The sequence below is a fragment of the Bos taurus genome, chromosome 16, assembly GCF_002263795.3.
Source record: "Bos taurus isolate L1 Dominette 01449 registration number 42190680 breed Hereford chromosome 16, ARS-UCD2.0, whole genome shotgun sequence".
NCBI lineage: Eukaryota > Metazoa > Chordata > Mammalia > Artiodactyla > Bovidae > Bos > Bos taurus.
In genome coordinates this window covers 35,085,015-35,111,913 of record NC_037343.1, presented here as the reverse complement: position 1 = coordinate 35,111,913, position 26,899 = coordinate 35,085,015, and the positions used below count along the sequence as shown (strand labels likewise).

Below are 26,899 nucleotides of genomic sequence, written 5' to 3'. Positions count from 1 at the left end.
AGTGACCAGGGGAGACGTGTTTCTGGCCTCCTAAATTAGAATTTCAAAAGCATCTTTATAGATGGCCATTGAGTTCTGTAACTTGTTTATTCACTCAACAAATATTTGTTAAGATCTACTTTGTAAGCCAGGCTTCCCTAGTGGCTCAGTGGTAAAGAATCTGCCTGCCAATTCAGAAGACATGGGTTCAGTCCCTGGGTCGGGAAGATCCCCTGGAGAAGGAAATGACAACCCACTCCAGTATTCCTGCCTGAAGAATTCCATGGACAGAGGAGCCTCGCTGGCTACAGTCCATAGGGTTGCAAAAGAGCTGGACATGACTTAGTGACTAAACAGCTTTGTGAACTAGGTGACTTTCTAAGTGCTGGGAACACAGTGGTGAACAAACAATCATAAATCCCTGACCTCATGGAATCTATATTCTAATGGGGGAAGAGACAGACAATTAAAAAAAAAAAAAAAAAGACTAAATTAAGCACTATAGAAAAAAATAATAAAATGAGCAGATTGTGGAGAAAAATAAAGCAGGAGTGTGGGAGGAAGTTGAAGTTGGTTTGGACACGCGAACATGTGCTGGGACTTAAAACAGGGTAGTTGGGAAAGACGTGGAGGAGATACGCGAATAAAGCACACACTCCACGCTGAAGTGGAGTGGTGGGGGAGGGAGAACAGCAGAAGAGGGGGAGGTTAGAGCCGCAGCAGCGGTGAGGGCACTGATGTCCAGGGCCTTGAGGCCACACTAAAGACTTCTGAGACAAACAACTGTGAGAGGGCCTGGCCGGAGTTACACTTCGACAAATGTTCTGGCCTCTGTGATTAAAGTGGTCTATAGTGGGGAGGGAATGGAAGCAGGAAACATGTTGGTGGCTTGGCATAAAATATTCTCAACAGTTTTTGTGTTTTTTTTTTCATAGTGACCCCTCCAAGCAGTCTTTTGGAACTTTTTTCCTAATTGCAGGAAAATCCTGCAGGAAAATTTTCCTGCAGGAAAATCCATCCCCAACTCCCTCTCAACCTCATTTCCCCAAGCTTCAGACATTTTAATATCTCAGATACTGTGTCTCTGCCTATGGATTGTATGTACATCCGAACTTTGACACAGAGAGTAAGAGTTGTTTACATGCCTTGCCCACCAAGAACCAATTTGTACCCTTTTGGAGAAAATAATTTCTCTGTTGAGAATGTGTGGGTTAGGCAGATAATACTGGAGTATGAAATTTGTTCCCTTGCTTTTCCTCCCTAAACATTTGCAATTATAAAATCTTGATTTAAATCATCCTGGGAAGAGGCTCAATATGTGTGGCTTTATCATTCAGCACATAGGCAAAGAAACAGGAAAGTGTTTTCTCCAAAATACATTAAAAAAAAAAAAAGAAAGCCTAAAACAGTATTAAGGCAGTTTCATTTTTTTGTACTGGAAAGCCTGAGATAGTATTAGACTTTCGTTCTGTGTAAATCACATGGTGACAGTTCAAAGAAAGGATTCCTGAATGTGAAGATCTTGAAATAATTCTAAAAGACATTTGGAAAACTCATTCTCTGAAATGTGCATGTTGTGATCTTAACAGCTTCTATGGGAGATCATGGACCACGTTTAGTTGGAAAGCATTAAAAAGTCAGATTAGTATCTCTAAGGATAATTAAAAAGCAATCATTGCTCATTTTTTTTGGTTTTATTCTACTTTAGTTTTAAAGTAACTAGAGCCTTTCTAGCTTAACGTTGGTTGTTTCCTTTTTCTTTTATGATTAAAACTCTAACAAGTGACTTTTAGGGTCTTTACTGCTAGGAGCTGAAATGAGTGTGTGCCATTCACAGGGAGTAGAAGACGGGATGTGATTAAGTGCATTGTCAAGATCCCTCAGTTGGATTTACTAATAACAGCTTCTCAGAAAGGAATGATAACAGTCTTCAATAGCCAGGTAATTTGAGAGCTTGGTTTCCTTCCTCTCCTACCTTTCTCTTTTGTTTTGTCTATGCATTATGCCTATGTATCAGATGCAGCAGAAACCGTAACCATATTTAAGAGTTATTCCAAGAAATAAAACCAAGTATTATTAAAACAAGAAGTTTGCTCAACCCCAGAGCAGCTTTTGAGAATTTAGTAACCACATTTGTCATTGTTCCTCTGGGTAACCTATTGAACCACGTGCATCAACACAATTAAAGGATGCCCTTAGATAATTTCTCAAATAAAATGATAAAAACTCACAAGTCAAGTGATTTTGTCATAATACTACCAAGTAATGAAAGCTTCCAAAACGAAACCTTGTGCTTGAGGTTTAAAAAAAGGCTCAGATGCTAGCTCCTCTATTTTACCATCCTATATGTTAAGCAGGGAACTTAATGAGCCAACTTACATCTTTTCATGTCTCTTTTTCTCGTATTTGTAAAATGAGGACAACAGGATCAGTCTCCCCGCCCTCAGAGCACTGTAGTGAACATCAAATGAGATAATGAATATGGACACATTTTAAGGCATTGCTATTATTAATGTCATTTCTTTCTAAATTTGTGTTTTTGGACTTCTATTTTCAAAATATGAGGGACTGTAATGGAATGTATGATGACATGATAAAATATGATATAGACAAGTGTTTGGTGTTAAATATACAAAAATTGATTTAATTATTAATTTATTTTTAAGTAGAGTCAAGCTTTAGACAAATAAAATATGTTTAAAATAATTATCACACGATTAAAATTTCAACAATGATTTTCAGCCTTTCAGTGATTTTCATCACAGGCAGACAGATTGCGTCAAAGGGAGCCACCTGCACCCAGAGGTGCAGCAGGAGATTCTGAGTGCAGGTGTGGAGACTGGCTCCCCCTACGACCCCCACCATAGCTATGCATGTTACCTCTAGGCCCCAGTTCCTCCTCATCCAGACCAGAGGACATGTCTCCCTAGGTAGTTGTGCTGTTTGCATGATTTCATCAATACAAATCACTTAGCTTCATTGTAAACCCTTAGTAAATAATGACAATTATAATTATGAACAAATAACGTGAAAATAAAAATGGATTTGCCTCATTAAGTAGGCTTCCCTTGTGGCTCAGCTGGTAAAGAATCTGCCTACAATGCAGAAGACCTTGGTTTGATCCCTGGGTTGGAAAGATTCCCTGGAGAAGGGAAAAGCTACCCACTCCAGTTTTCTGGCCTGGAGAATTCCATGGACTGTATAGTCCACTGGGTTACAAAGAGTTGAACACTCATTAAGTATGAAAATCTTCCTCAGTCTCTTTTTTTCTCTATGCATTATTATCCTTTTCATTTTTTTTTACCTTTAATTCCTCAAAAATAGAACTAATATGGTATCTAAAGAAAAACAGTGAGGAGAAAAATTATGATGTTCATAATGAAATAGTTTAGGATTATGTGAATTCAGTGAGATGGCATTATCAAATTTCCAGAGATACGTGTGTGTCTCTTTCTCTTTCATATACACATAGGATTATGAAAATTTTAGATCAGATAAGGGAATTTTAAAGTGTCTTCCACTAAAGATGGAGAGAAATAGAAGAGGAATTTCTCTAATCCCTTTATTTGTTCCTTTAAAAAAAAGTCCCTGGTTGCAAAAGTATTTTTGAACTCTTCAGATGAAAGACAGTCTGTGATGACTACAAATAACAGTTCGAGTAATCTCTTTGATTCACATTTTCTTCTTTTCGCATAATCCATCCTTCTAGAACGCCATTTTCTAAACTTCTCCAAAGACCATTTGAGCATGCAATAGAAACTAGGTCATTAATAAACTTCAGACCCTTACCTTTACCTTGGGAGCAGTTAACATGCCCTAAGGGTATAAGAGGGCTTTACCTGGGGGCTCAGTGGTGAAGAGCAAGTGCAAGAGATACGAGAGATGAGGGTTGGATCCTTGGGTTGGGAAAATACTATTGAGAATGAAATGGCAACCACTCCAGTATTCTTGCCTGGGAAATCCCATGGACAGAGGAGCGTGATGGGCTAGAGTCCACAGGGTCACAAAAGACTCAGACATGACTTAGCAACTAAACAACAACAACAGGAGGGTATAAGAGGCTGCTCATGTACTTACTAGCTCTCCTGAGATAAATCTATGATTCTTCACTAGTATAGTACTTAGGATATTATACTCACTCAATACGTATTTATTGGGGCTTCCCTAGTGGCTCAGATGGTAAAGAATATGCCTGCAATGCAGGAGACCTGGGTTCCATCCCTGGTTTGGGAAGATCCCCCAAAGAAGGGAATGGCAACCCACTCCAGTAATCTTGCCTGGAGAATCCCATGGACAAAGGAGCCTGGTGAGCTACAGTCCATGGGATCGCAAAGAGTAGGACACAACTGAGCGAAACAACACATACACATACATTTATTGAATAAAAGAGAAAACCCACTAGATAGAATGTTCTTAAATCTCAGTAACTTGAGAAATAACTTTCAAATGAAATGCTTTTTTTTCCTATATCGATCTATATTCATATTGACCTATTTACCATTCTTGCCATTGCTGTTAGCATTATTTTACAGTCCCAAATTTTAGTGTCAGAGGTTGCTCTGAATATTTAAAGAATGTGAGGAACTGTACAAATAGAAGGAACAAAATAATTAATAAAGTTTAAGAGCACAGTAACTGGGCTTAAAGATAAGACACAGAAGCCTACAGTTGCCCAAAGCAAACAGTGCGTTATTCCACAGAGACAGGCTTTTCAGAAGCAGGAGGAACCAGAAGACTCACAGAAGGTAGAAATGACAGCTGAGGTTAAACCAAGGAGATAACATAGTGCTTTATACCCAGTATTTTCATCTTTAAGCATAGTGCCAACGGGGGTTCATTATTCTCTTCCTTTTTCTTTTTTAATAGATGAAAGTTCAGACCAGTACCAATGTTACAGTAAGTACTTTTTAAAATTCTTAATTAAGGTAAAATGATTGATGATGATTCTTCCATAACCAATCAAAATCTCAGTGAAGAGCCTGAATAGGCTCTGAGAATAAGATGTTTTCATAGGTTGTAGTTTTATCTTTATTGACTAGGATCCAAACTAAACCTTGAGTAACAGCAAAGAGGACACAGATCTTGTTTTCTGAGTTAATTTGCTTGGAAATTGATTATTCCCTGAAAGCTTCAATTTAAAAGCTTTGGCTGCTTTTCTAAGTGCTCACTGTTAAGGACTGTAAAAAAAAAAAAAAAAAAAAGGACAAAACCCACACATTGTGAGGACAAGGAACTAGTCAGTGATAGTTATTTGAAAACATTTTAAACTTGAAAACAGCATAAAAAATTTGAGTGCAATTTTGTAATTGATTCAATCCATATTACTAATTGGAACAGCAATCTTGTCGCAAATGTTGTAAAGCTATGGTGACTTCCCACTGTAGAATCCATGGCTTCTCATGGTGGAATCCCATTGTGGAATCCCACCGTAGCTTTATGAGGGATAGGGAATGGTTGGCTTTCACCTTACCTGTATGCACTGAAATGCACTGTGGTACCAGGCAGAGGAGTCTCTGAGTCTCTGTTTCTTAAACTTTCTTAAAATTCCTAATGGGTTTTACAGAAGATTCAGGGCATACCTGGAGCACCGGGAGCCGTTTCTGGCACAGACACACTCCCCAGTGGGAGCCTTTGTTCCTGTAACATCGTGTGCTGTCAGTGGTATATGGGTCCAGGCCATGCCAACCTGGTGGCTTTTGGAAGGCATGAGGCAAACTTGTTGGCCTCAAGTTGATCCCTGACCAGATGATCACCAAGGTCTTATCCAGCTAAAAATGTTAAGCAGGAGGACAGGGCCAGAGAACTTGCTTAATCAGCGCCCTAAATCTAGTCTTACCTCCTATGAAGAAGTGTTCTCATGCAGAAGAACAGTGCACAAAGATGATTGCTTGACCAGTGGCTGTGAGCTTCCAGGGAGCTGTGCCAAGGCCCTGGCTGTGCCATTCTCCAGCTGATGGTGCTGAGAAACTCAGGGTAAAAGGGAAAAAGATGAGACCCTCTTGTCAAGACATCAAAGAAGAGATATTGTGTGGCTCCTCTGCAAATAAGGGGGCAAAATGGGGCTTTTAATGTAACTAATCTACTCCTTAGTAGCCAGTCATTATGTGATAGAACAAAACACAATATAGTCCAAAACACAACATTCTGATTCCATGTTTTTCCATCAGGATACCTCCTGGATTACAGGATGCGATTACCTCTCACAGCTGAAACGAATTGTTGCTACTACCGAAAGGACTATTATTGTCTGGGATTATAAAGCTCAAGGGAGCAGCCAGGTACTGTGTTAAGGGAAATACTCAAAGAAATTGGATTGTCTTTTCCATACAGGTAGGATATGAGCAACTCACTTTCTCTATTGAACATCAGTTTCCTCATATATAAAATGAAAGTGAAGTGAAAGTTGCTCAGTTGTGTCCGACTCTTTGCAGCCCCTTGGACTATACAGTCCATGGAATTCTCCAGGCCAGAATACTGGAGAGGGTAGCTGTTCCCTTCCCCAGAGGATCTTCCCAATCCAGAGATCGAACCCAGATCTCCAGGACTGCAGGCAGATTCTTTACCAGCTGAGCCCCCAGGGAAGCCCATAAAATCAGGGGTTAACTGTTAATAAAATAGTCTAGCCCAGCAGTAATATTCTGAGCCTTAATTAAAAGGGAACATATTTTCATTTAGCGTATGTTTAATTTGTTTTGTTTTTGAGAGCGAGAGATTGACTAGTTCATTTCTCATTTTACACCTTTCTCTGAATCCAAGTATTATCTTTGATTATGCTCATGTTATCCAGTTCAGACTTTCCCTTCAGTCCAGCTTTATTTGGCAAGAGAATTACTAAAATCAAATACCTTAATTCTGGCAAAAAGAATCTAATGGGGTAGATGTTAATGTTAATCCTTTCAGTAAATGAAATGTTACGGCTTAACCAATTTACAGTATTTATTGAGCATCTGCAGAAACAAAGAAGAACATGTTCCCTGTACTGAAACAAAACTCAGCCTTGAGGAATCTCGTGAACAAACATAACATGTAATACAATGGTACAGAAAAGTATAATGTAAAAAAGAACAAGAGCTCAGGGAGAGGTGAGATCACTAAGAACTTCCTGAGGGCGTATTTATTTAAATAAATACACCCTCAGGAAGCAGGCTGATTTTGACTGACATGGAAGATTAAGAAATAATTTACCCTTCCTCTGTGCCATACTAGTCTCAATGAAAAGTAAATTTCCTATGCTTGTCCATAATATTGGCCAACTAATGACGCCAAGATGATTTTAAAGAAGACAGCTGTTTGCTTAATGTATTTTAATATGTGATGTGTCACTATCTCGTGTCATATAGTTTGATTATAATCTCTTCCTTCTCACTCTCTTGTTTTCACTCTTGGTTTTCATTCTCATAGAAACCTCCACTGTGTTGAAAGCATCTTCTTCCATGCTTCAGTACCCCTGCTTCTTCTCTCTGTCCCTTCTCATATTACCCCCAAGATGGGTCATCTCTTAAATCTCTGTCCTTCAAAACTTGAATCTCAGGTAGATGCTATAGCCCTGCTTTACTCCCTTGCAGTGGCTAAGCTCTGCTAGAGAAGAACTCAGAACTACACTATTTGGCATCGCTACAAAGTAAGGGTCTGCCACCTCGCTTGAGCACTCAGCGTCTTCTATCAGCCTGTTTCTGATTCTTGCCAACTCACTTTCCCACTCCTGGCAAGTGTTCCCTTTCAGCAGATTAACTTCTTCCTGTTTCTGAGAATACTGAGTCTGGAAGGTTTGTCCTCTTTCAAATTCCAGCCTTAATTAAGCTTTAATTAAGAATGCAACACTACTTCCTTCCTTTCTTTGTTCCTCTCTCTAAAAACAAAATTTGACACTCTCTGTATCCAACACCCCCCATCCCCTCCTGCCTTGTCCAGAACAAGGCTCCATAGCTTCTTCTCTTTCTCTTTTTTTGACATTAATCTCTTCTCCTAGGATCCTCCTTTTCAACCTCCTCTGAATCCTCCTCTCAACCAATTCAGATCCCAGATCCAAGGTCAACTTCCATAACCATGGGACCCAAAGTGACCTCTTCAGTAACTCTTTATCACAGCGCACTGGCTTATTTTTTAAAGTGTACATCCTATTATCTGGAATTATCTGTTTTATTCATCTGTCTCCCCCAACTGGGATAGTAGTTCCACAAAGTCAGAAACTTTGGTTCATCATGAAAAGGAACTCAAAAGCCTCTTGATGAAAGTGAAAGTGGAGAGTGAAAAAGTTGGCTTAAAGCTCAACATTCAGAAAACAAACATCATGGCATCCGTCCCACCACTTCATGGGAAATAGATGGGGAAACAGTGGAAGCAGTGTCAGACTTTATTTTTCTGGGCTCCAAAATCACTGCAGATGGTGACTGCAGCCATGAAATTCAAAGACGCTTACTCCTTGGAAGGAAAGTTATGACCAACCTAGATAGCATATTCAAAAGCAGAGACATTACTTTGCCAACAAAGGTCCATCTAGTCAAGGCTATGGTTTTTCCAGTGGTCATGTATGGATGTGAGAGTTGGACTGTGAAGAAGGCTGAGCGCTGAAGAATTGATGCTTTTGAACTGTGGTGTTGGAGAAGACTCTTGAGAGTCCCTTGGACTGCAAGGAGATCCAACCAGTCCATTCTAAATGAGATCAGCCCTGGGATTTCTTTGGAAGGAATGATGCTAAAGCTGAAGCTCCAGTACTTTGGCCACCTCATGCGAAGAGTTGACTCATTGGAAAAGACTCTGATGCTGGGAGTGATTGGGGGCAGGAGGAGAAGGGGACGACAGAGGATGAGATGGCTGGATGGCATCACTGACTCGATGGACGTGAGTCTCAGTGAACTCCAGGAGTTGGTGATGGACAAGGAGGCTTGGCGTGCTGCGATTCATGGGGTCGCAAAGAGTCGGACACGACTGAGCGACTGATCTGATCTGATCTGATCTGAACAGCCAGTGCCTAGAATGGTTCTTGCCATATTGTAGGTGCTCAATAAATATTTGTTGAATAACTGAATGAACCTGTCAATATGTTCAAGTTTTATTCATTCTATAGGAAACAAGACAGATTTAAAAATTTTAAAATACTTTTTTCTTCTCTCTTAGGTAGAAACTAAGTTCCAGGAAAGCAATGGCTATATAGCTTAGTGAACCCAGTTTGATAATACAGAGCCAGCTCGATAGATGCTTGCTGAATATTTCTGGATACATGTAGATGTTAGGATATTTTTCTCCTTGTAAAGTAATTGGGACTTTGATATTAGATTTTCCCATTACCACTCATTTTTATTTCAATGGTCTTTTAACACCTGAACTTTTTTTTTTTTCTTCCTGTTAATATTGCCTTACAAATTCAAGAAAGGAATATTCATAGTTATATATCAGAAAATCTCATTATTTATTGGGCCAAAGATAGATACCTCACACTTTTCTCCAACAAAACACCCAAAAGCACAGTGTTGGGCTCACAGCAAGTGTTCATTAACTTCTACTTAGTTAACTTTGTTTTTTTCAAGTCCCTTTAACAGTGGGAGTATCTAAAATGAAAAACATCAGAAAAGTAAATCTTATAAAGAATAAGAGCAATATTTAAATTTAATATGTAGATACTTAGAGCAACACAATAACATTTAAAGTGTTCTTCTATTTCTAGGAAAACTATTTTGTCATAAAACCTATGGATCATTGCCTCCTCTGCGTGTGTGTAGTGTCTCTGCCTGACCAGCTCTGCCGAGATGATATCCTCTTGGGGGACGATGGTGGTTTTGTGAGCAAATTCACAGTAAATAGTGAAGATTTTGGATTAAAGCAGGCAAAATCCAAAAAAAGATTACAGAATCAGGTCTTAGACTCAAAGAACTTCAAAAGGTAAGGATATGATATGGATATTCCAATAGTTTTAATATAGACATTGTTCAAGTATTTATATAATGAAAATAATATGCCAGACCCCATGGTAGATATTTTAAATACAAAGCTGAAAAAGAATTTCTTTTTTGTTTTTTTCACCTCAAGGGACTTCCCATTATAACAGGGAAGACAGGAAAATCAGCAACTGAAATCCCTATTTCAAATGCTATTGACAGTTAAAATCTATAGATACTTGAATGAATTAAAGAGTTCAATGAAAAATTAAATCATAAAAAAGGAAAAGGTACATATGACTGTTTCCTAGTATTTAAATCTGCAAGAAGATTCTAAACATAAAAACAATGGATACAGGACTCAGATAAAAAGTTTGATAGATTTGACTATACACAAAATCAAAAGATAATATCTTGAAAATAAATAGCAAACTGGGATAAATATAAAAATATAACAGACAGTGGGTTACTAATCTTTAATAGGTATTAGAATTCAATTAAAAATAATAATTTCTCAAGATAAAAATTGGCAAAGATGATGAACAGATAATTTACAAACATACCCACACAGTAGAAATAGTCAATGAATGTTTCAAACTGATCATCAGGCAAAAATGCTAACAACAGATATCTCCAACTGATGAGATTATGGGTGATTTCTATTGTCTTGTTTATAACTGTAGTGTTTTTGAAGTTTTTAGAGTAAGGTATATATTAATTTTATTAGCAGAAAAACAGACTTTTGACTAAACACAACCTTTTTATTAATCGAAGTGCAACCTAAAGTCATATACAACTTCTCACTTACAAAATTAGAAAAGATTAAAAATGGGTACGATGCTGTGAGACAGGCATTCTCGATTACTGCTTGTGGTGAAAAAATGAATTGAATCCCTTTCTGGAAAGCAGTTTGTGCAGATGCATCAAAGATCTTAAAAAACATTTATGCATTGAGGCCTGTGATCCCCATGTGTTTAAAAATTTAAGCATGATTATCACAGCATTATTTCTAATAATGAAACATCCAGTGTCCAACAATAGGGGAATGATTAATTTAAATAAGGAACCATTTAAATAAATAATTCATGCATTATATAAATGTATAATATTATATAAATTCTATAAGTATATTTACATATTTTAAAAGTGTCTATGCATGTGTAACACATTTATATGTAAAATACATTTTTATCAGAGTCCTAAAAAATATTTAAGGCAGCAAAGGCATGCAATAAATCACAGTATAACCATATTAGAGGATGCCATGCATCCCCATTAAATTATGTTTTGAAAAATATTTAATAATATGGAAAATGTTCATAATATAATATGAAGTAAAAATACTTTTGTTTTTCTATGTACATTTGAATCTAGTTTAATTTTTAAAACGCATAGATGTCCATATGTATATATGTCCGTGTGTGTCTGTGTACTTCTATGCAGAAAGAAAAATGCTGAATGAAAATATACCCAAACATTAACAATGATTGTCTTTGGAACCTAAGAGAAGTGACTTTTATTTTCTTCTTTATGTTTTTCTACTTTCTAAATTTTGTACAAACAAAATTTTTCTTTCACAGTAAGAAAAAAAACTTAAAAATACAGGATTATATTTTGTTATTAATATAGCAAATGTTTTATACCAGAGTTAGAATATGTAATTAAAAGCTCATTTACAGCTATCGCTACAACAGAATTAAGACTAGTCCATTGCTGAAACCCTAAGAATGACATAATACTTGTCTGGCTCCATTTTCCATCTTTCATATATGAACAGTATGACATAGTTCCACCAAAGTACTAGCCTCTAATGGGAGCCTTTCCCAAAATGTGATAGGCTGTTCTATCCATTATCAAGCACTTTATTCCTGTTATGATAGCCTCTTAGATGCTGAGACGTGAATCTTCTCTTTACTGAGATATGTGTCTGCTGTTGCTGCTGTTTAGTCACTGAGCAGTGTTTGATTCTTTGCGACTGTGGACTGTAGCTCACCAGGCTCCCCTGTCCATGGCATTTCCCAGGCAAGGATATTGGAGTGGGTCGCCATTTCATTTTTGAGGGTCTTCCTTACCCAGGGATCGAAACCAAGTCTCCTGCATCGGCAGATGGGTTCTTTACCATTGAGACTCTTGGGCATGACTTAAATTATTTGAGACTGAAGTATATATGGTGGCTCAGATGGTAAAAAATCTGCCTGCAATGAGCAAGACCTGGGTTTGATCCCTGGGTTGGGAAGATCCCCTGGAGGAGGGCACGGCAACCCACCCCAGTATTCTCGCCTAGAGAATCCCCATGGACAGAGGAGCCTGGTGGACTACAGTCCATGGGGTTGCAAAGAGTTGGACATGACTAAGCGACTAAGCAGACACACACACATACACATATATATATATACTTAGGTTGAGTGTTGAGGCAAAAACATTGTAGAAATTTAAAAAAGTAGCCAGTATCCAGAGTTCAAAATTTAACACAATGTGACATGGAAAAAAGAAATCCCCTCTTCACTCTGTTTCATCCAATATTGTCAAACTTTCCTGCCTTGAGTTATAAACATGTTTATTTCTCAACTACAATCTAAGATACTTGATGATAAGGATTTTACATTAATCATCTTTATGTCCTCAGTACCTAGGATTGAGGCCATAAAGCTCAACCAGTGTTTTTGACTGAGGAAACAAATACACTGGCTTCCCTGGTGGCTCAGGAGGTAAAGGAGCCACCTGCAATGCAGGAGGTACAGGAGATACGGGTTTTATTTTTGGGAGCACGGCAACCCACTTCGGTACTCTTGCCTGGGAAATCCCGTGGACAGAGGAGTCTGGTGGGCTACAGTCCACGGGGTCGCAAAGAGTCAGATGCAACTGAAGCGACTGAGCACAGACGTGGCACACATATGGCAGTTGCCCTAGCCTCAGCTTCACCAGTGATCTGGGATTGCAAACCTCCTTGTTCTTCAGTTTTGAATGTACTCATGGGAAATATGAAAATGAATTGACTCGTATAAGATTTAAAATATTATGAAACAGACTCATATAAGATAAAAAATATTATAAAACAGAATTTTTTCAAAAGGGTAATGATGACAGTGGCTTCCCTGGTGGCTCAGTGGTAAAGAATCTACCTGCCAATGCAGGAAACTCAGGTTTGATCCCTGGTTTGGGAAGATCCTATGGAGAAGGAAACAGCTACCCACTCTAGTATTTTTGCCTGGGAAATTCCAGGGATAGAGGAGCTTGGGAGGTCATAGTCCATGGGTTGGCAAATGAGTTGGACATGACTTAGCGATTAAACAACAGCAACAAAAGATGATAGGGTCAATATTGGACTGAAATTCATCTAGATTAAAATTTAATTCTGAATCTACAGCTCAAAATCTGATGACAAACTTTTATTTTTTATTTTAAAATATGCGAGATGGTGAAAACGTAAACAGTTGAAAGTTGCACAATGCATGCTACTGCTGCTGCTAAGTCGCTTCAGTCGTGTCGGACTCTGTGAGACCCCATAGAGGGCAGCCCACCAGGCTCCCCCGTCCCTGGGATTCTCCAGGCAAGAACACTGGAGTGGGTTGCCATTTCCTTCTCCAGTAGATGAAAGTGAAAAGTGAAAGTGAAGTCCCTCAGTCGTGTCCAACCCTCAGCGACCCCATGGGCTGCAGCCCACCAAGCTCCTCCGTCCATGGGATTTTCCAGGCAAGAGTACTGGAGTGGGGTTAATACATGGAGGCTTTACTATAGCTCAGAGTTGCAATTTGGTTAAAGTAAAAGTGAAATACCAAATAGAAATTCAACATGATGTGTCTGTGAGTCTAACATAATCCCCTTTTTTCTTGTAATTCCCAGTGTTAAAAGGAAGCTACATAATGACTGGGTTATGAAAATTAGATATATTTCAGCCTTACATTGCTTTGGATCCTGCTCCTTAGACAACGTTCATTCATTAGTTTTGGAATCCTTGAAAAGAATTGAGGATAATTTGTAAGTACAATTGTTTATATATATAAACATTTTGTGACTTTCAGGTGTTTTCCTTAAACTCACGGCAGCCTTGGAGCTTTTAAATTGGTTCTTAGAAGAATCAGATGTTAAATATTCCATTTGTTCAACAAGATTAATTAGATTTTCCAGAAGGCAGTTGAAGTTACACAAATATGATCATGATTTCTCTTTTCTTTGAAGCAATTCTGCTCATTTGTTGTTTATTGCTATATTCTATTAAAATAAATCAATGTTGATATAGCTATTTTTTCCAAACATAATTCTATTGGTAAAACTTTATACTTTAAAAATCATTCTTATAGGTCAATTGACTAGCCAATTACCTATGAGTATCTGTAGCACAATCATCATGTTTCATGTTTAATAAATACACAAAATGGCTCTCTTATAGACAGGTGAGTTTGAATAGTGTATAATCTTAGTTACTCCCTAGTTAGATATTTATTAATAGTTATATTGATGTATAGCAAGGTTATACTAATATATAGTAACTATAAAACAGCCATTGTATTTTTTAAAGAGAGATATATCCTACAGCATGTATAACCCTCAAAAACATTATGTAGGTGACAGAAGCCAGACACAAAAGTGCATATGAAGAATTCCATTTAAAGGAAATGCCCAGAAAAGACAAATTGGTGGAAATAGAAAGTAGTAGACTACTGGATGCCTGGGAGCAGGGGGAAGCAGGGATCCCAAGTGGGCACAAGAGAACTTTCTGGGATTAGGGACGGCTAAAGAAGAAAGTGTGATCACATGATCATATCAATAGATGTATAAAAAGCACCTGACAAAATCCAACACCCATTCCTGATAAAAACTCTCAATCTGGACATAGTCATTATACAAGTTTTAGAGAAACAACTCAAAATGGATCATATACCCAAAGATAAAATGCAAAACTATAAATCTCCTAGAAGAAAATCCAGATGACTTTGGGTTTGGCAATAACATTTAAGATACAACCGCATGAAAGAAATCATTGGCAAACTGGACTTCATTCAAATTAAAAATTCTGTTTTGAAAAAGACACCATCAAGAGAACAAGAAGACAGGCCCTAGATTAGGAGAAAATATTTGCAAAACATATATGTGATAAAGGACAGTTATCCAAAATATACAAAGAACTCTTATAATACAACAATAAAGCAACCTGATTGAACAATAAGCAAAAGATCTGAGCAGACACATTACCAAAGAAGGTATACAGATGGCAATAAGTACATGAAAAGATGTTTCACATCCTACATCACTAGAGAAATGCAAACTAAAGTCACAATGAGATATCATTACACACCTCTAGTGCCCAACATCCAAAACATTGCCATCAAACGCTGGCAAGAATGTGGGACAACAGGAGCTCTCATCCAGTGCTGCTGGGAATGTAAAAGGAGCACAGCCACCTTGGAAGATAGTTGGGCAGTATTACTGATCACCCTCCCTAAAACTCTATTCTTGGCTTCTGGGAAGCCAGAGTTTTCTCCCAGAATCTTATGTTTGTTCTTTTCCCTTGTGATTTCTCTTTTTGCATCTGCTATTTTTGTGGTGGCATTCTCCAGAGTTTTGTCCTTAACCAACCTTAATAGTCACTTTCTATGCAAAATCTTGAGCTATTTTCCTCCATCCCAATATATTAATACCTGTATACTGATGAAACCCAAGCTGTCTTGAAACTAGACTTACTTATACCTGCTCACCATGTCCACCTAGATATCTCATAGCCCCTTAGATGTATTGTTCATAGCTAAATTTTACTTCCCTCACCTTTTAATCTATGCCTTTTATAGCATTTTAACTTTTCTTGGTAGCACTGAAATGGTGCACCTCAGAATGGGACTTGAGCCCACGTGGTGGGACTCGAACTCAGGCTAAAGCCAGACTGGGACCTGAACTCAACGATTTTTTAATTAGAATCACTCACCTGGTGTCAGGACTTACTGTGGCTCAGGTTCTTTGTGCCTAAGTACAGAAGGAATTGAGTGAGAGGCAAAGTGATAGGCAAGAAGTAGATTCACTAACATAGGACATTTGTGAGAAATGCAAACAGGCTGGCGGGATTCTGCCCTGAGGATTAAGTGCACTACATTTTTATAATCAAAGGAAAGTGAGGGAGGGGGAAAAGACTGCCTTCTTCCTCATTCTTCAAGTAGATGCCAGGCTTGCATCACTAGCTCCTCATTCCTATTGGGCAGGAGAGTGTCTGACCGTATGAGGTCAAACTAGGACTGTCATAGTGCTTATTCAAATCAGCTGAAAGGTGGTAACATTTTTTTCTTTCACTTAATGACTCGGGGCATATCTCATACTTTATAGTTAAGCAGGCCTGCTTCATTCCATGATCTGATAGCTTTTTGCTGCTGCTGCTGCTGCTAAGTCACTTCAGTCGTGTGACTGAACTCTGTGCGACCCCATAGACAGCAGCCCACCAGGCTCTCTCGTCCCTGGGATTCTCCAGGCAACAACACTGGAGGGAGTTGCCATTTCCTTCTCCAATGCATGAAAGTGAAAAGTGAAAGTGAAGTCGCTCAGTCGTGTCCGACTCTTAGCGACCCCATGGCCTGCAGCCTTCCAGGCTCCTCCATCCATTTTTGAGTGATCATTAAATTACAGGGGTCTCCCATCTATCAGGACAAGTTGTACTTGGTCTGAGTTTACAGCATAATTTCTTTGTAATCTCTCTGTGTGTTAGTTGCTTAGTCATGTCTGACTCTTTGGGACCTCATGGACTGTAGCCAGCCAGGCTCTTCTGTTCATGGAATTCTCCAGGCAAGAATACTGGAGTGGGTTGCCATTCCCTTCTCCAGGGGGGATCTTCCCAACCCAGGGATTGAACCCGAGTCTCCTGCATTGCAGGCAGATTCTTTACCATTTGAGCCACCGGAGAAGCACAGCTGTTTCTTCATCTAATACAAAATCACTTGTTAAGAAGGGTCTCCCATACATTAATTCATAGGGACTGCATCTTAGCTTTTCTTTGGGGGCTGCCCTTGTTCTCATTAGAGTAATTGGTAATATTTGGACTCAGTTTTCCTGAGTCTCTCAGCGTAATTTGGCTATACTTCACTTCCAAGTATCATTCATTTTTTCCACTTTCCCTGAGGATTGGGGTCTCTATGCTGTATGAAGGGAGGACTTTCCCCCAGGGTTTTAGCTACTTGCTGGGGCATTTTAGAGGTAAATTTAGAGGTATCACTTTGTATAGATTGAGGTAATCCTCAATAGATAATAGGGATTATCTCCTTAAGCAAATGTTTTGTTACCTCTGAGGCCTGTTCTCTCTGTGTGGGAAAAACCTCTACCCATCCAGTGAATGTCTACCACTACCAATAAATATTTGTATCATCTGGACTTGGGCATGTGAGTCATGATAGTATAAGGATTAGACACAATAGAGTAGATGGATTCCATTGCTTCATTAACAGTCCTTAGATCTTGTACAAATTGATACTCCCTAGTTGGTTTGAAAATGTGTTCCTGGTGGCTCAGTTGGTAAAGAATCCACCTGCAATGCAGGAGACCTGAGTTCAATCCCTGGGTTGGAAAGATCCTCTGGAGGAGGGCATGGCAATCCACTCTAGTATCCATGCCTCGAGAATCCCTGTGGACAGAGGAACCTGGAGGGCTACAGTCCATGGGATCACAAAGAGTTGGACAAGACCAATCGACTTTCACTTTCAATATTGGCATATTACATGGTAACTGACCGAGTACCATCAATCCATCCAAGTTATTCCTTTACTAAGGGAAAAGATTCCTCTCTGTGTCTCTGATTTTAGGGGGTATTGCTTTTTGCAGGGATATTCCTGCCTAGGTCTTAACTTAATAACCGCTGGCTGGATATCTTTGGTCAAGCCTGGAATCTCGATACTCCACACTCCAGGGTGTACTAAGGGTTCCATATCAGCTTCAATCTGTTCCTTTTCGCTTTCCGTTAGAACCATTTGGCAATGAGGGTGATCTCCTTGCTCCTCCAGAAACAGAGTGGTCCCTAATTTAGTTAGTAAATCTCTCCCTGTTAAAGGGATGGGACAATCAGGCACAAACTGAAAGCAATGTGAAAACAATTGGCCATTGATGTTTCACAGAAGGGGTTCCAGGAAACCATGCCCTTGTCTCCTCCCTGACACTCTGTTGTTGTTTAGTTGCTAAGTCATGTCTGACTCTTGCAAGCCCATGGACTATAGCCTGTCAGGCTCCTCTGTCCATGGAATTTCCCAGGCAAGAACACTGGAGTGAGTTGCCATTTCTGATCTTCCTGAGCCAGGGATCAAACTCAAGTCCCTGCACTAGTAGGTGAATTCTTCTTTTACCACTGAGCCACCAGGGAAGCCCTGACACTCCGTTACATATTCCTTAGGATTGCTAAGGTTTCCAACCCTTTGGGTTATTATGGAGAAGGTTGCAACAGTGTTTACAAGAAATTCTATCAAGTGGCCCACCACATCACTGATCACTCATGGCTCAACATTAGTTATGTAGATAGTATCTCTAGGCAGAGAAGCTTTCAGCCTTGAGCCCTGTCAGTCTTCTGATTCTGAAACCATTAGTGGTCCTCAGTGGTCACTCTCTGGCATCTGGGACATTCCCTCTTCCAGTGCTCTGGCTGTTTGCAAAGGCATGTTGATTGCCATCCTCCCTCCAATGCCCCCTTTGTCCACACAGAGGACACTGGCCTTGTATGGGTACCCATGGACCCCGTGGTCCACTAGGAACAGGCTGGCTCAGCAAAGTCAGCCTCCCAGTTGGTGGTCTCTGAGCAGACAAAGTCACTGCAAGCATTTGGACCCTTAGTATATTTCTTTGGGTGCGTTCAGCCTTTTTGGCAATATCCCCATTATTGAAAGCTGAATAAGCCAATTGGAGCAAATCACTCATTGGAGTTTGAGGACCAGCAGTAGCTTTCTGAATTTTGCACCTGATATCTGGGGCAGACCGGGCTATCAAATGCATAGCCAAAAGGGTCTGTCCTTTGGAGGAGAAGGGATCTACATCTCTGTACTTCCTAAGCCTCTTCTAGTCTCCCTTGGAAAACTGTAGGATGTTCATCCTGCCCTGTTGGACCTCTTTTACTTTTTCATAATCAACAGGTTTTACTCTAAGGTTATTTGTGTGTTTTGTGTGTGTGTGTGTGTGCACGTGCGCGTGTGTGCATTCTAAGTTGCTTTCGTGATGTCCGACTCTTTGCAACCTAATGGACTGTGGCCCTCCAGGCTTCTCCGTCCATGGGGTTCTCCAGGCAAGAATACTGGAGTGGGTTGCCATGCCCTCCTCCAGGGGATCTTCCTAAAGCAGGGATCAAACCCATGTCTCATGTCTCTTGCATTGGCAGGTGGGTTCTTTACCACTAGCACCACCTGGGAAGCCCAAGTTTCTTCATATCTTCTATTAACCAGTTAATCATATGGTCCTATCTCTATCAATAGAATTTGCCTGGTAATCCATTGTGAGTCTGTCTCAGGGATAGTGTCACTCCCTGCCTGGTGGTAGACCCTGCATGGGTCTACTGGACTCGGGCTGCCAGGTGGTCTGCAAGGGCTCTGGCCACCAGTATTGTTCGCTGCTTTTCCTTGAGGGTGCAACAGCAGGATAGTAAGATCTGTAAATCTCCTCAGGTGAGATCAAAAGTTCTCACTAGTTGGGTAAACCCCTTTGTAAAAGCTCAGGATCCTCAGATAAACTTCTCAACTTGTCCTCTGCCATACTTAGATCAGACATTGCGAAAGGTACATGGACCTCTTTCTGTTCCCTGATTTCTATCAGGGCCTTCTCTCAGAGGCAAAACTGAAGGGGCAGTTGGTTGGTAACTTATAATCGCTGTGAGTGCAAGCTGGGCTAAGGATGGGCCCTTTGAGTATCTCAGGGTACAAAGAAGAGGTTCCTGAATATGAGGGGAGGCACCTCTTTTCATCTCTAGCTACTCCCCCTGGGGTAATAGCCTTAGCTGGAGGAGAGGCTTCGGCCAGCAGGGTGACCTCTGAGGTTAGTACCCTGGCTTCCCCTGGGGCAATCGCTCCTCCCAGCGGTCAGGGAGTAGCTCCTACTGAAAAAGCGGCTCCTAACTGCAATATAGTATAACTCAGGGACCCACTGAGTGTCACTTTTCTTGGCTTCCTAACTTATATTGTAGGTTGTTGTTGGTGGTGGTTTAGTCACTAAGTCATGTCTGACTCTTGTGACCCCATGGACTGTAGCCCGCCAGGCTCCTCTGTCCGTGGGATTTCCCAGGCAAGAATACTGGAGTGGGTAGCCATTTTCTTCTCCAGGATATCTTCCTGATCCAGGGATCATACTTGTGTCTCTTGTGTCTTCTGCATTGTAGGCAGATTCTTTACCACTGAGCCACCAGGGAAGCCCATATGGTAGGTTATGTACCTAATAAATATTTTTCTTTTTAATTTCTGTTGTCTGAATCTTTCCCAATCCTGGAGGATATGGCCCAGAGGGGTAATTTGTTGGGATTGATGCAGTCTGATTCATTTCAGACCCAAACCTGAGGAGATGTCTTTAACTCCTATGCTATCCAAAATTCCATTCAAGTCAAAATCCATCCATAATTTGGTCAAGGATTGCCCTTATGATTTTAGATGCTATCCCTTCCGAGGTATTTTTCCAACCAGGTGTTAGTACCTGAAAAGTTGCTGAAAGGGAATAGAACAGAAGTTATCCCCAGTGGTGTCCATGATGAGTGGGAGTTGCTCTGGCTGCAAGCTGGGAATAAAGTGTCAACACTTGTAGGGATCAGACAGAGGGGAGTAAAATAAGAAGTTCATCTTGGTGGTCACACAGGTGTTCTGGGGTTAACAAAAGAAAGAAATATAGCAGGAGTGATTAAGAATGTAGGAGCAAAAACTCAGAGTCAAAGAGTACAGAGATTAATAGTTCTGTCTTGGACCTGCTGCTGGATGTGCATAAGCATACAGGGTTGACCCACCAGTCAAAAATGAGCAGACATTGGCAGAGCATCCTCCCCAGTACACCTGGCTCATGGTGTCCTATTGGCCCCTTTAGGACTGAGAGCTAACTCTCGTGTTTTCTTACCTTACCACTGTCCTTTCGTGACTTGACAGCTGAAACTGTGCACCTCAGTTTGGGACTTGAACCTTTTAGCTGAGATCACACACCTGGTTTCAGGACTTAATGAAGCTCAGGTTCTTGATGTCTCATCACAGAAAAATTTCAGTGAGAGACAAAGTGATAGGTAAGAAATAGATTTGGAGAGAAACATACTCCATAGACAGTGTAGGCCATCTCAGAAGGAGAGAGAAAGGCTTTGAAATATGGTTTGGTTAATAATTTCATAGACTAATGAGTGAGAGGATTATTCCAACTATTTTGGGGAGAGGGCAGAAATTTTCAGAAATGGGCCTCTGCCCACTTTTTGATCTTTGATGGTAGTACTTGGAACTATCATGGCGCCTGTGAGTGTGTCATTTAACTTGCTGGTGTACAATGAGTATATACTGAGGCTCAAGGTCTAGCGGAAGTTGACTAGCTTGCCATCTTGAAAAGTGTTAGTTGCTCAGTTGTGTCCGACTCTGTGATCCCAGGGACTGTAGCCTGCCCGGCTACATGGTTGCTGTCCATGGTTCTCCAGACAAGAATATTGAAGTGGGTAGCTCTTCCTCCTCCAGGGGATATTCCTGACTCAGGGATCAAACCTAGGTTTCCTGCATTGCAGCCAGATTCTTGAACATCTGAGGATCTATTTAATTCTAATCAGTCTATGTCGTGTTTTCAGGCTACATCATTTTTTAAACGTTTGTGCCATGCCCCCTTCCCTCCTATTTCAGCACCATGATCCATCAAATCATTCTGGGCAAAAATTTAGCAACCCCACATAATTCCTTTTCCCCTCAACTTTCACAAATAATAAATCACAAATTTGTCTATATCTCCTTATAAATTCTTGTTGAATCGCTTGTCTTCTGTATTTCTGTTGCCCTAGGCTCTCCTCTCCAATTAGTCTCTTGTCTCAGTACTCTTCCAAGAATTCCTGTAGACATGATGTCCAACCATCAGATTTCATTTCCATGTTCTCTCATTGACTCTGTGATTGTGTTCTGAGAACTCTACAGCTTGTGTTTAATTCATATCTATTTCTTTTATAACCCAAATCCACAATTGGGCACTTACAAAGAAAATTTATTCTTACTTGAAGTTTAAGGTGATAATTGCAATCCAAGGTGCTTCTGGGTATAGTCCCTTAGGTTCATTATCTCAAAGATAGCCCTCAAATACCAGCTATATATAATAAATTATGCTTTATAAGGCCCAGTTTTTGGAAAGAGCCCCGTTTAAAGAAGTGTAGTCCAGTGGGCAAAAATAATTAAAAAGAAACTACAATATATTTTAAAATTACAAATGCAAGTATCCCTTGACTTGCAGTATCATTTCTAAGAACTTATAGAAAAATGACACTTTTACAAGACTGCTCATTGCAATATTATTTGTAATCACAAAAAATCTGACAGTCTGATGTTCCTCAGATTAAAGGATTTAGTCATTCAAGGGAATACTGTATGACAATTTTAAAAAGAATAAGAAGTTTTTTAATGTACATATTTGGAAAGATCTTCAAGATTTATTATTAAGTGGAAAATCAAGGAACAGAATAGTATATACTACCATTTTATTTATGAACAAAGAAAAGGAAAGGAAACATACAAGACAAGAGTAGACTAAGGTCAGGTGCTTTATGCCTAAGGGAAAATAACATGGTACCAGACTAGAAAATAACACAAAAGGCTTAATGTAGTTGGTGGGGGCAGGAGGGTGGAGTCTAGGAAAGGCCTTTCAGAGAAATTAATATTCAAGCAGACACCTGCATCTGTCTGTAATGAGGGAGACCTGGGTTCGGTTTCTGGGTTGGGAAGATCCCTGGAGGAGGGCATGGCAAGCCACTCCAGTATTCTTGCCAGAAGAATCCCCATGGACACAGGAGCTTGGTGAGTTTGCAAAGGAGTCCATGGGTTTGCAAAGAGTCAGACATGACTGACCAACTAAGCACAGCACATACACCTGGAGGAGGGTGGTTGCTAGTGTGGCTACAATCCAGGGGAGAAACATCTTTGGCCTGTGCAGAAGCTCTTGAGGAGGAAGAGAGTTCAGTGAGGCCAGAAAGGAGGCTGAAGAGATTACAAGGCTGGATCAAAGCGAGGAAGAAGGTGAAAGATGACAGGGACCACCCAGCGCCACCTAAGCCATGTGGGCCAAGTGATGGAACCTGGTATTCCTGAGAGCATCAGGAATCCACTGGAGAAAAGTGATGTGATCCAATTCATGTTTTAGAAAGGTCACTTTGGCTGCAACTTAACGGGATTTGGAGTGGGATTGGGGAAAGAGGAATAGAAAATAGTGGAAGCTGAGAAATTAGTTTATTGCAGTAGTTCTGGTAAGAGGGGATGGAGAGTTGAATCAGGATATTATTTATTTTTAATGTATTTATTCATTTTTGGCTGCATGTGGACTTTCTCTTGTTGCAGTAGGCAGAGGCTACTCTGTTGCGGTGTGTGGGCTTCTCACTGCAGTGGCTTCTCTTGCTGGGAGCACAGGCTCTAGGATCTGTGGGCCCAGAAGTTGTGGTGCATGGGCTTTGTAGCCTCATGGTATGTGGGATCTTCCTGGACTACAGGTCGAACTCATGTCCCCTGCATTGCAAGGTGGATTCTTAACCACTGGACCAAAGGGAAGCCCAAAGCAAGATATTACGATGGAAATGGGAAGAAGTGGTCAATTTCCTGTCTATTTAGGAGGTAAAATCAACAAGACTTGACAGAATGTTGGATGTGGGTAATGAGAGAGGGAGAAATGTCCAAACACATTCCTGCCATTTTGTTCTACGAAAAAGACTCATTGAGCTGAACAATGTATTTTCTGGCTTAAGAGGTGATATATCTGTCCATTCTTAACACCAGCACAACCTCAGCTCCAGGGCAGAGGAATGGATTTCTTTTTAAACAGAAACAATGCAAATGCTGTATTAATATCATATCATAGAATAAATAGATTCTGTGGGTCAGTAAGAATTTAATCATTACCTACAATTTTTTTTCCTGTGGGTAAATAGATTCACAATGACTTAGAGATGAACTTCTTGAACATTATTTATAAGTTGGAATTAACTTTAGAAAGAAAAATAAACAAGTTTTACATTTAGCTTGTGTTTTGCAGGCCTGTCAGAGAGTTTTCCATGCCAAGAGGAGCAAACACTTTCTGTTACTGTATAAAAGCAAACGTGATTGTCACTGGAGGTAAGAGGACAGTCCACGTTACACAGGGATTTTCTACTTGGCAAATGGTGCTCTCCTTAATTAGCACAGTTACAGAGTTTTCACACAGCTATTGCATTTTACTGCTAATAAGACCTTTTAGAGAATTTTTAAGTTTGTATAAAGTCAAATCTGTCATTCTTTTTCTTTGCGTCTTTTTGGTGTGGTGGCACACTTAGAAAGGCCCTCCCTAGCCTGAGACTGTGTGAAACAAATTCTCCTATATTTACTACAAATTTGTTTGTTTTACAGTTTACCTTTAATCTCTCTAGAATGTTTCATTGTGTGAGAGCATGAATTCCTAGCCTGGGGCCCATGTGTGGACTTTAAGGGAGTCCTATAGCCCCTTAGGCTGAATAACTGTGTCCACGTGCATATTTTTCCGGAGAGACAGTCCAAAATTTTATCAAATCCTCAAAGGAGTCCTTGACAAAAAGATCAAAAGCCAATGGTTTAGCATTAACAGAGAAGTGGACTAACGATAGAGTGCTTAAAACTACCAACATTTAAGGGCTCAGATTATCTGCTGAGAGTAACAGGAAAGATGACAAATACAAGAAACTTGAGGAGAAAGATGGGACGACTGAGCTATCCTGCTGGCCTGACTCTTTATCTGTCAAGCTGGGATATGAAGCCTGTGATGGCTTTCAGCCTGGGCTTTGGAGTCAGACTGTCTAGGAATAAATACTAGTTTTTTCACTAGCAAGCCTTGGATAGGTTATTCAACTCCTCTAAGTTTCAATCTCAGGCTTCCCAAGTGGTGCAGTGGTAAAGAATCCACCTGCCAATGCAGAAGACTCAAGAGACCCAGGTTTGATACCTGGGCTGGGAAGATCTCCTGGAGCAGGAAATGACAACCCACACCAGTATTATTGCCTGGGAAATTCCATGAACAGAGGAGCCAGGCAGGCTACAGTCCATGGGGTTGCAAACAGTCAGACACAACTGAGCGACTGAGCATGCACGCACAATACATTAATGCATAAATGAGTAGGGACATATTAAATCAAGAAAAGAACTCATAGAATATTTATGAGAATTCAAATTTATATATGTAGATACAGTGGTTACAAAACAGCCTTGACAAGAAGAAGCAGATCCAAAGCAAGTCAATCATAGCATCCTGGAAGAAACAGACTGTGATTTGATATTAGAAGAAAGATGGTGAGAGTCACTCAGTCGTGTCCAGCTCTTTGTGACCCCATAGGCTATACAGTCCATGGAATTCTCCAGGCCAGAATACTGGAGTGGGTAGCTTTTCCCTTCTCCAAGGGATCTTCCCCACCCAGAGATGGAACCCAGGTCTCCCTCATTGCAGACGGATTCTTTACCAGCTGAGCCACAAGGGAAACCCAAGAATACTAGAGTGGGTAGCCTATCCCATCTCCATCAGATCTTCCTGACCCAGGAATCAAACTGGGGTCTCCTGATTGCATGAGGATTCTTTACCAGCTGAGCTATTAGGATATGATTAAAGTTGAGAAAGACTCTTTAAACTGTGACCATCTGCATCCCTGAGAACATAAACAATCTTCACATGTCCTTCTTTCAGGAGATGATAAAGTGCTCCGGTTGTGGCACCCCAACATCAGCACCAAGCCAGTGGGGAAACTTGTGGGGCACATGTTCAGTATCACCGAGATCGTGACAAATGAGAAAGAGCAACATGTTATCAGCCTTTCTTCTGCAAAGGTAACCAAAAGAAAACAACAAAAATGAAACAGAACAATTTTTTCCCTTAAAGTCAACTATTGGAAAATATAGGATGCATACAGTTTTTCACTGAAATAGCTGATAGTCAAAGAGAAAAATATTGTTAATATGGATAAGAAAATAAGAAGTCCCTGTTCTTTGTTTCTATTGATATCAACATAAGAAAGAACATATGTTTAAAGGCAAGAGTAAAAGGAATATAACACTGGGAAGAGAGCCATTATTCTCAATAGTAAAACATAATATGGCCCTTCTGTGATCATTAAAGACAGGAAAAATAAGGATTTCTAGACACAGAAAACAAACTTATGGTTACCAAAGGGGCAAGTGGGTGGGAGACAGATAAATTAGGAGTTTTGGATTAGATAAACAACTATTAGATAAACAAAATAAAGGTCCTACTGTGCAGCACAGAGAAGGAAATGGCAACCCTCTCCAGCATCCTTGCCTGGAGAATCCCTGGACAGAGGAGCCTGGTGGGCTGCAGTCCATGGGGTCGCAAGAGTCGGACACGACTGAGTGCCTAGACCACCACCACTGTACAGCACAGGGAACTATATCAATATCCTGTGATAAACCATAATGGAAAAGAAGATGAAAATCAGTATATATATTTGTATAACTGAATCACTTTTCTCTACACCAGGAACTAACATAACATTGCAAATCAACCATACTTCAATTTTTAAGAAAGCAAAGAAAGAAAAAAGTATTTCTGTTGTCGTTGCTATCACTACACAGTGTTTTAAATGTTCTAAACAAAGTAATAAAAAAGAAAAAATGACATGACTATTAGAAATGAGGTGACTGCATATTTGCAAATAATGTGATTGCTGGAAAAACTCAAGAAAACCAGCTTAAAGTTTTAGAACAGGTAAATTCAGTAAAGTGGGTAGTTATATTCATGATTGCAATTTATAAAAATAAATTTCTGTGTAAGAATAGAAACCAGTTAGGAAAAAATGGTCAAATGGATAGCATTCACAAGAGCAAAATTGTATGAAATGCCTAGAAATAATCTTAACAAACAATATTCACTATTAATGTTAAGATAACTATGAAGTT

At 40.0% G+C, this 26,899-nt stretch overlaps 1 protein-coding gene across 3 annotated transcripts in view; it reads left to right on the top strand.

Annotated features, from left to right (window-relative positions):
* The window catches only part of WDR64 (WD repeat domain 64), a 121,022-nt gene that overhangs the window by 18,709 nt on the left and 75,414 nt on the right, over positions 1-26,899 (top strand). For 2 of the 3 annotated variants that reach the window (XM_024976544.2, XM_059875574.1), the window contains exons 4-10: positions 1,817-1,920; positions 4,846-4,875; positions 6,147-6,257; positions 9,644-9,858; positions 13,698-13,832; positions 24,024-24,103; positions 25,674-25,813. In XM_024976544.2, the coding sequence (XP_024832312.1) occupies positions 1,817-1,920; positions 4,846-4,875; positions 6,147-6,257; positions 9,644-9,858; positions 13,698-13,832; positions 24,024-24,103; positions 25,674-25,813 (815 nt within the window). The remainder of the gene's footprint in view (positions 1-1,816; positions 1,921-4,845; positions 4,876-6,146; positions 6,258-9,643; positions 9,859-13,697; positions 13,833-24,023; positions 24,104-25,673; positions 25,814-26,899) is intronic. The other variant, NM_001205438.3, reaches the window with a different exon arrangement.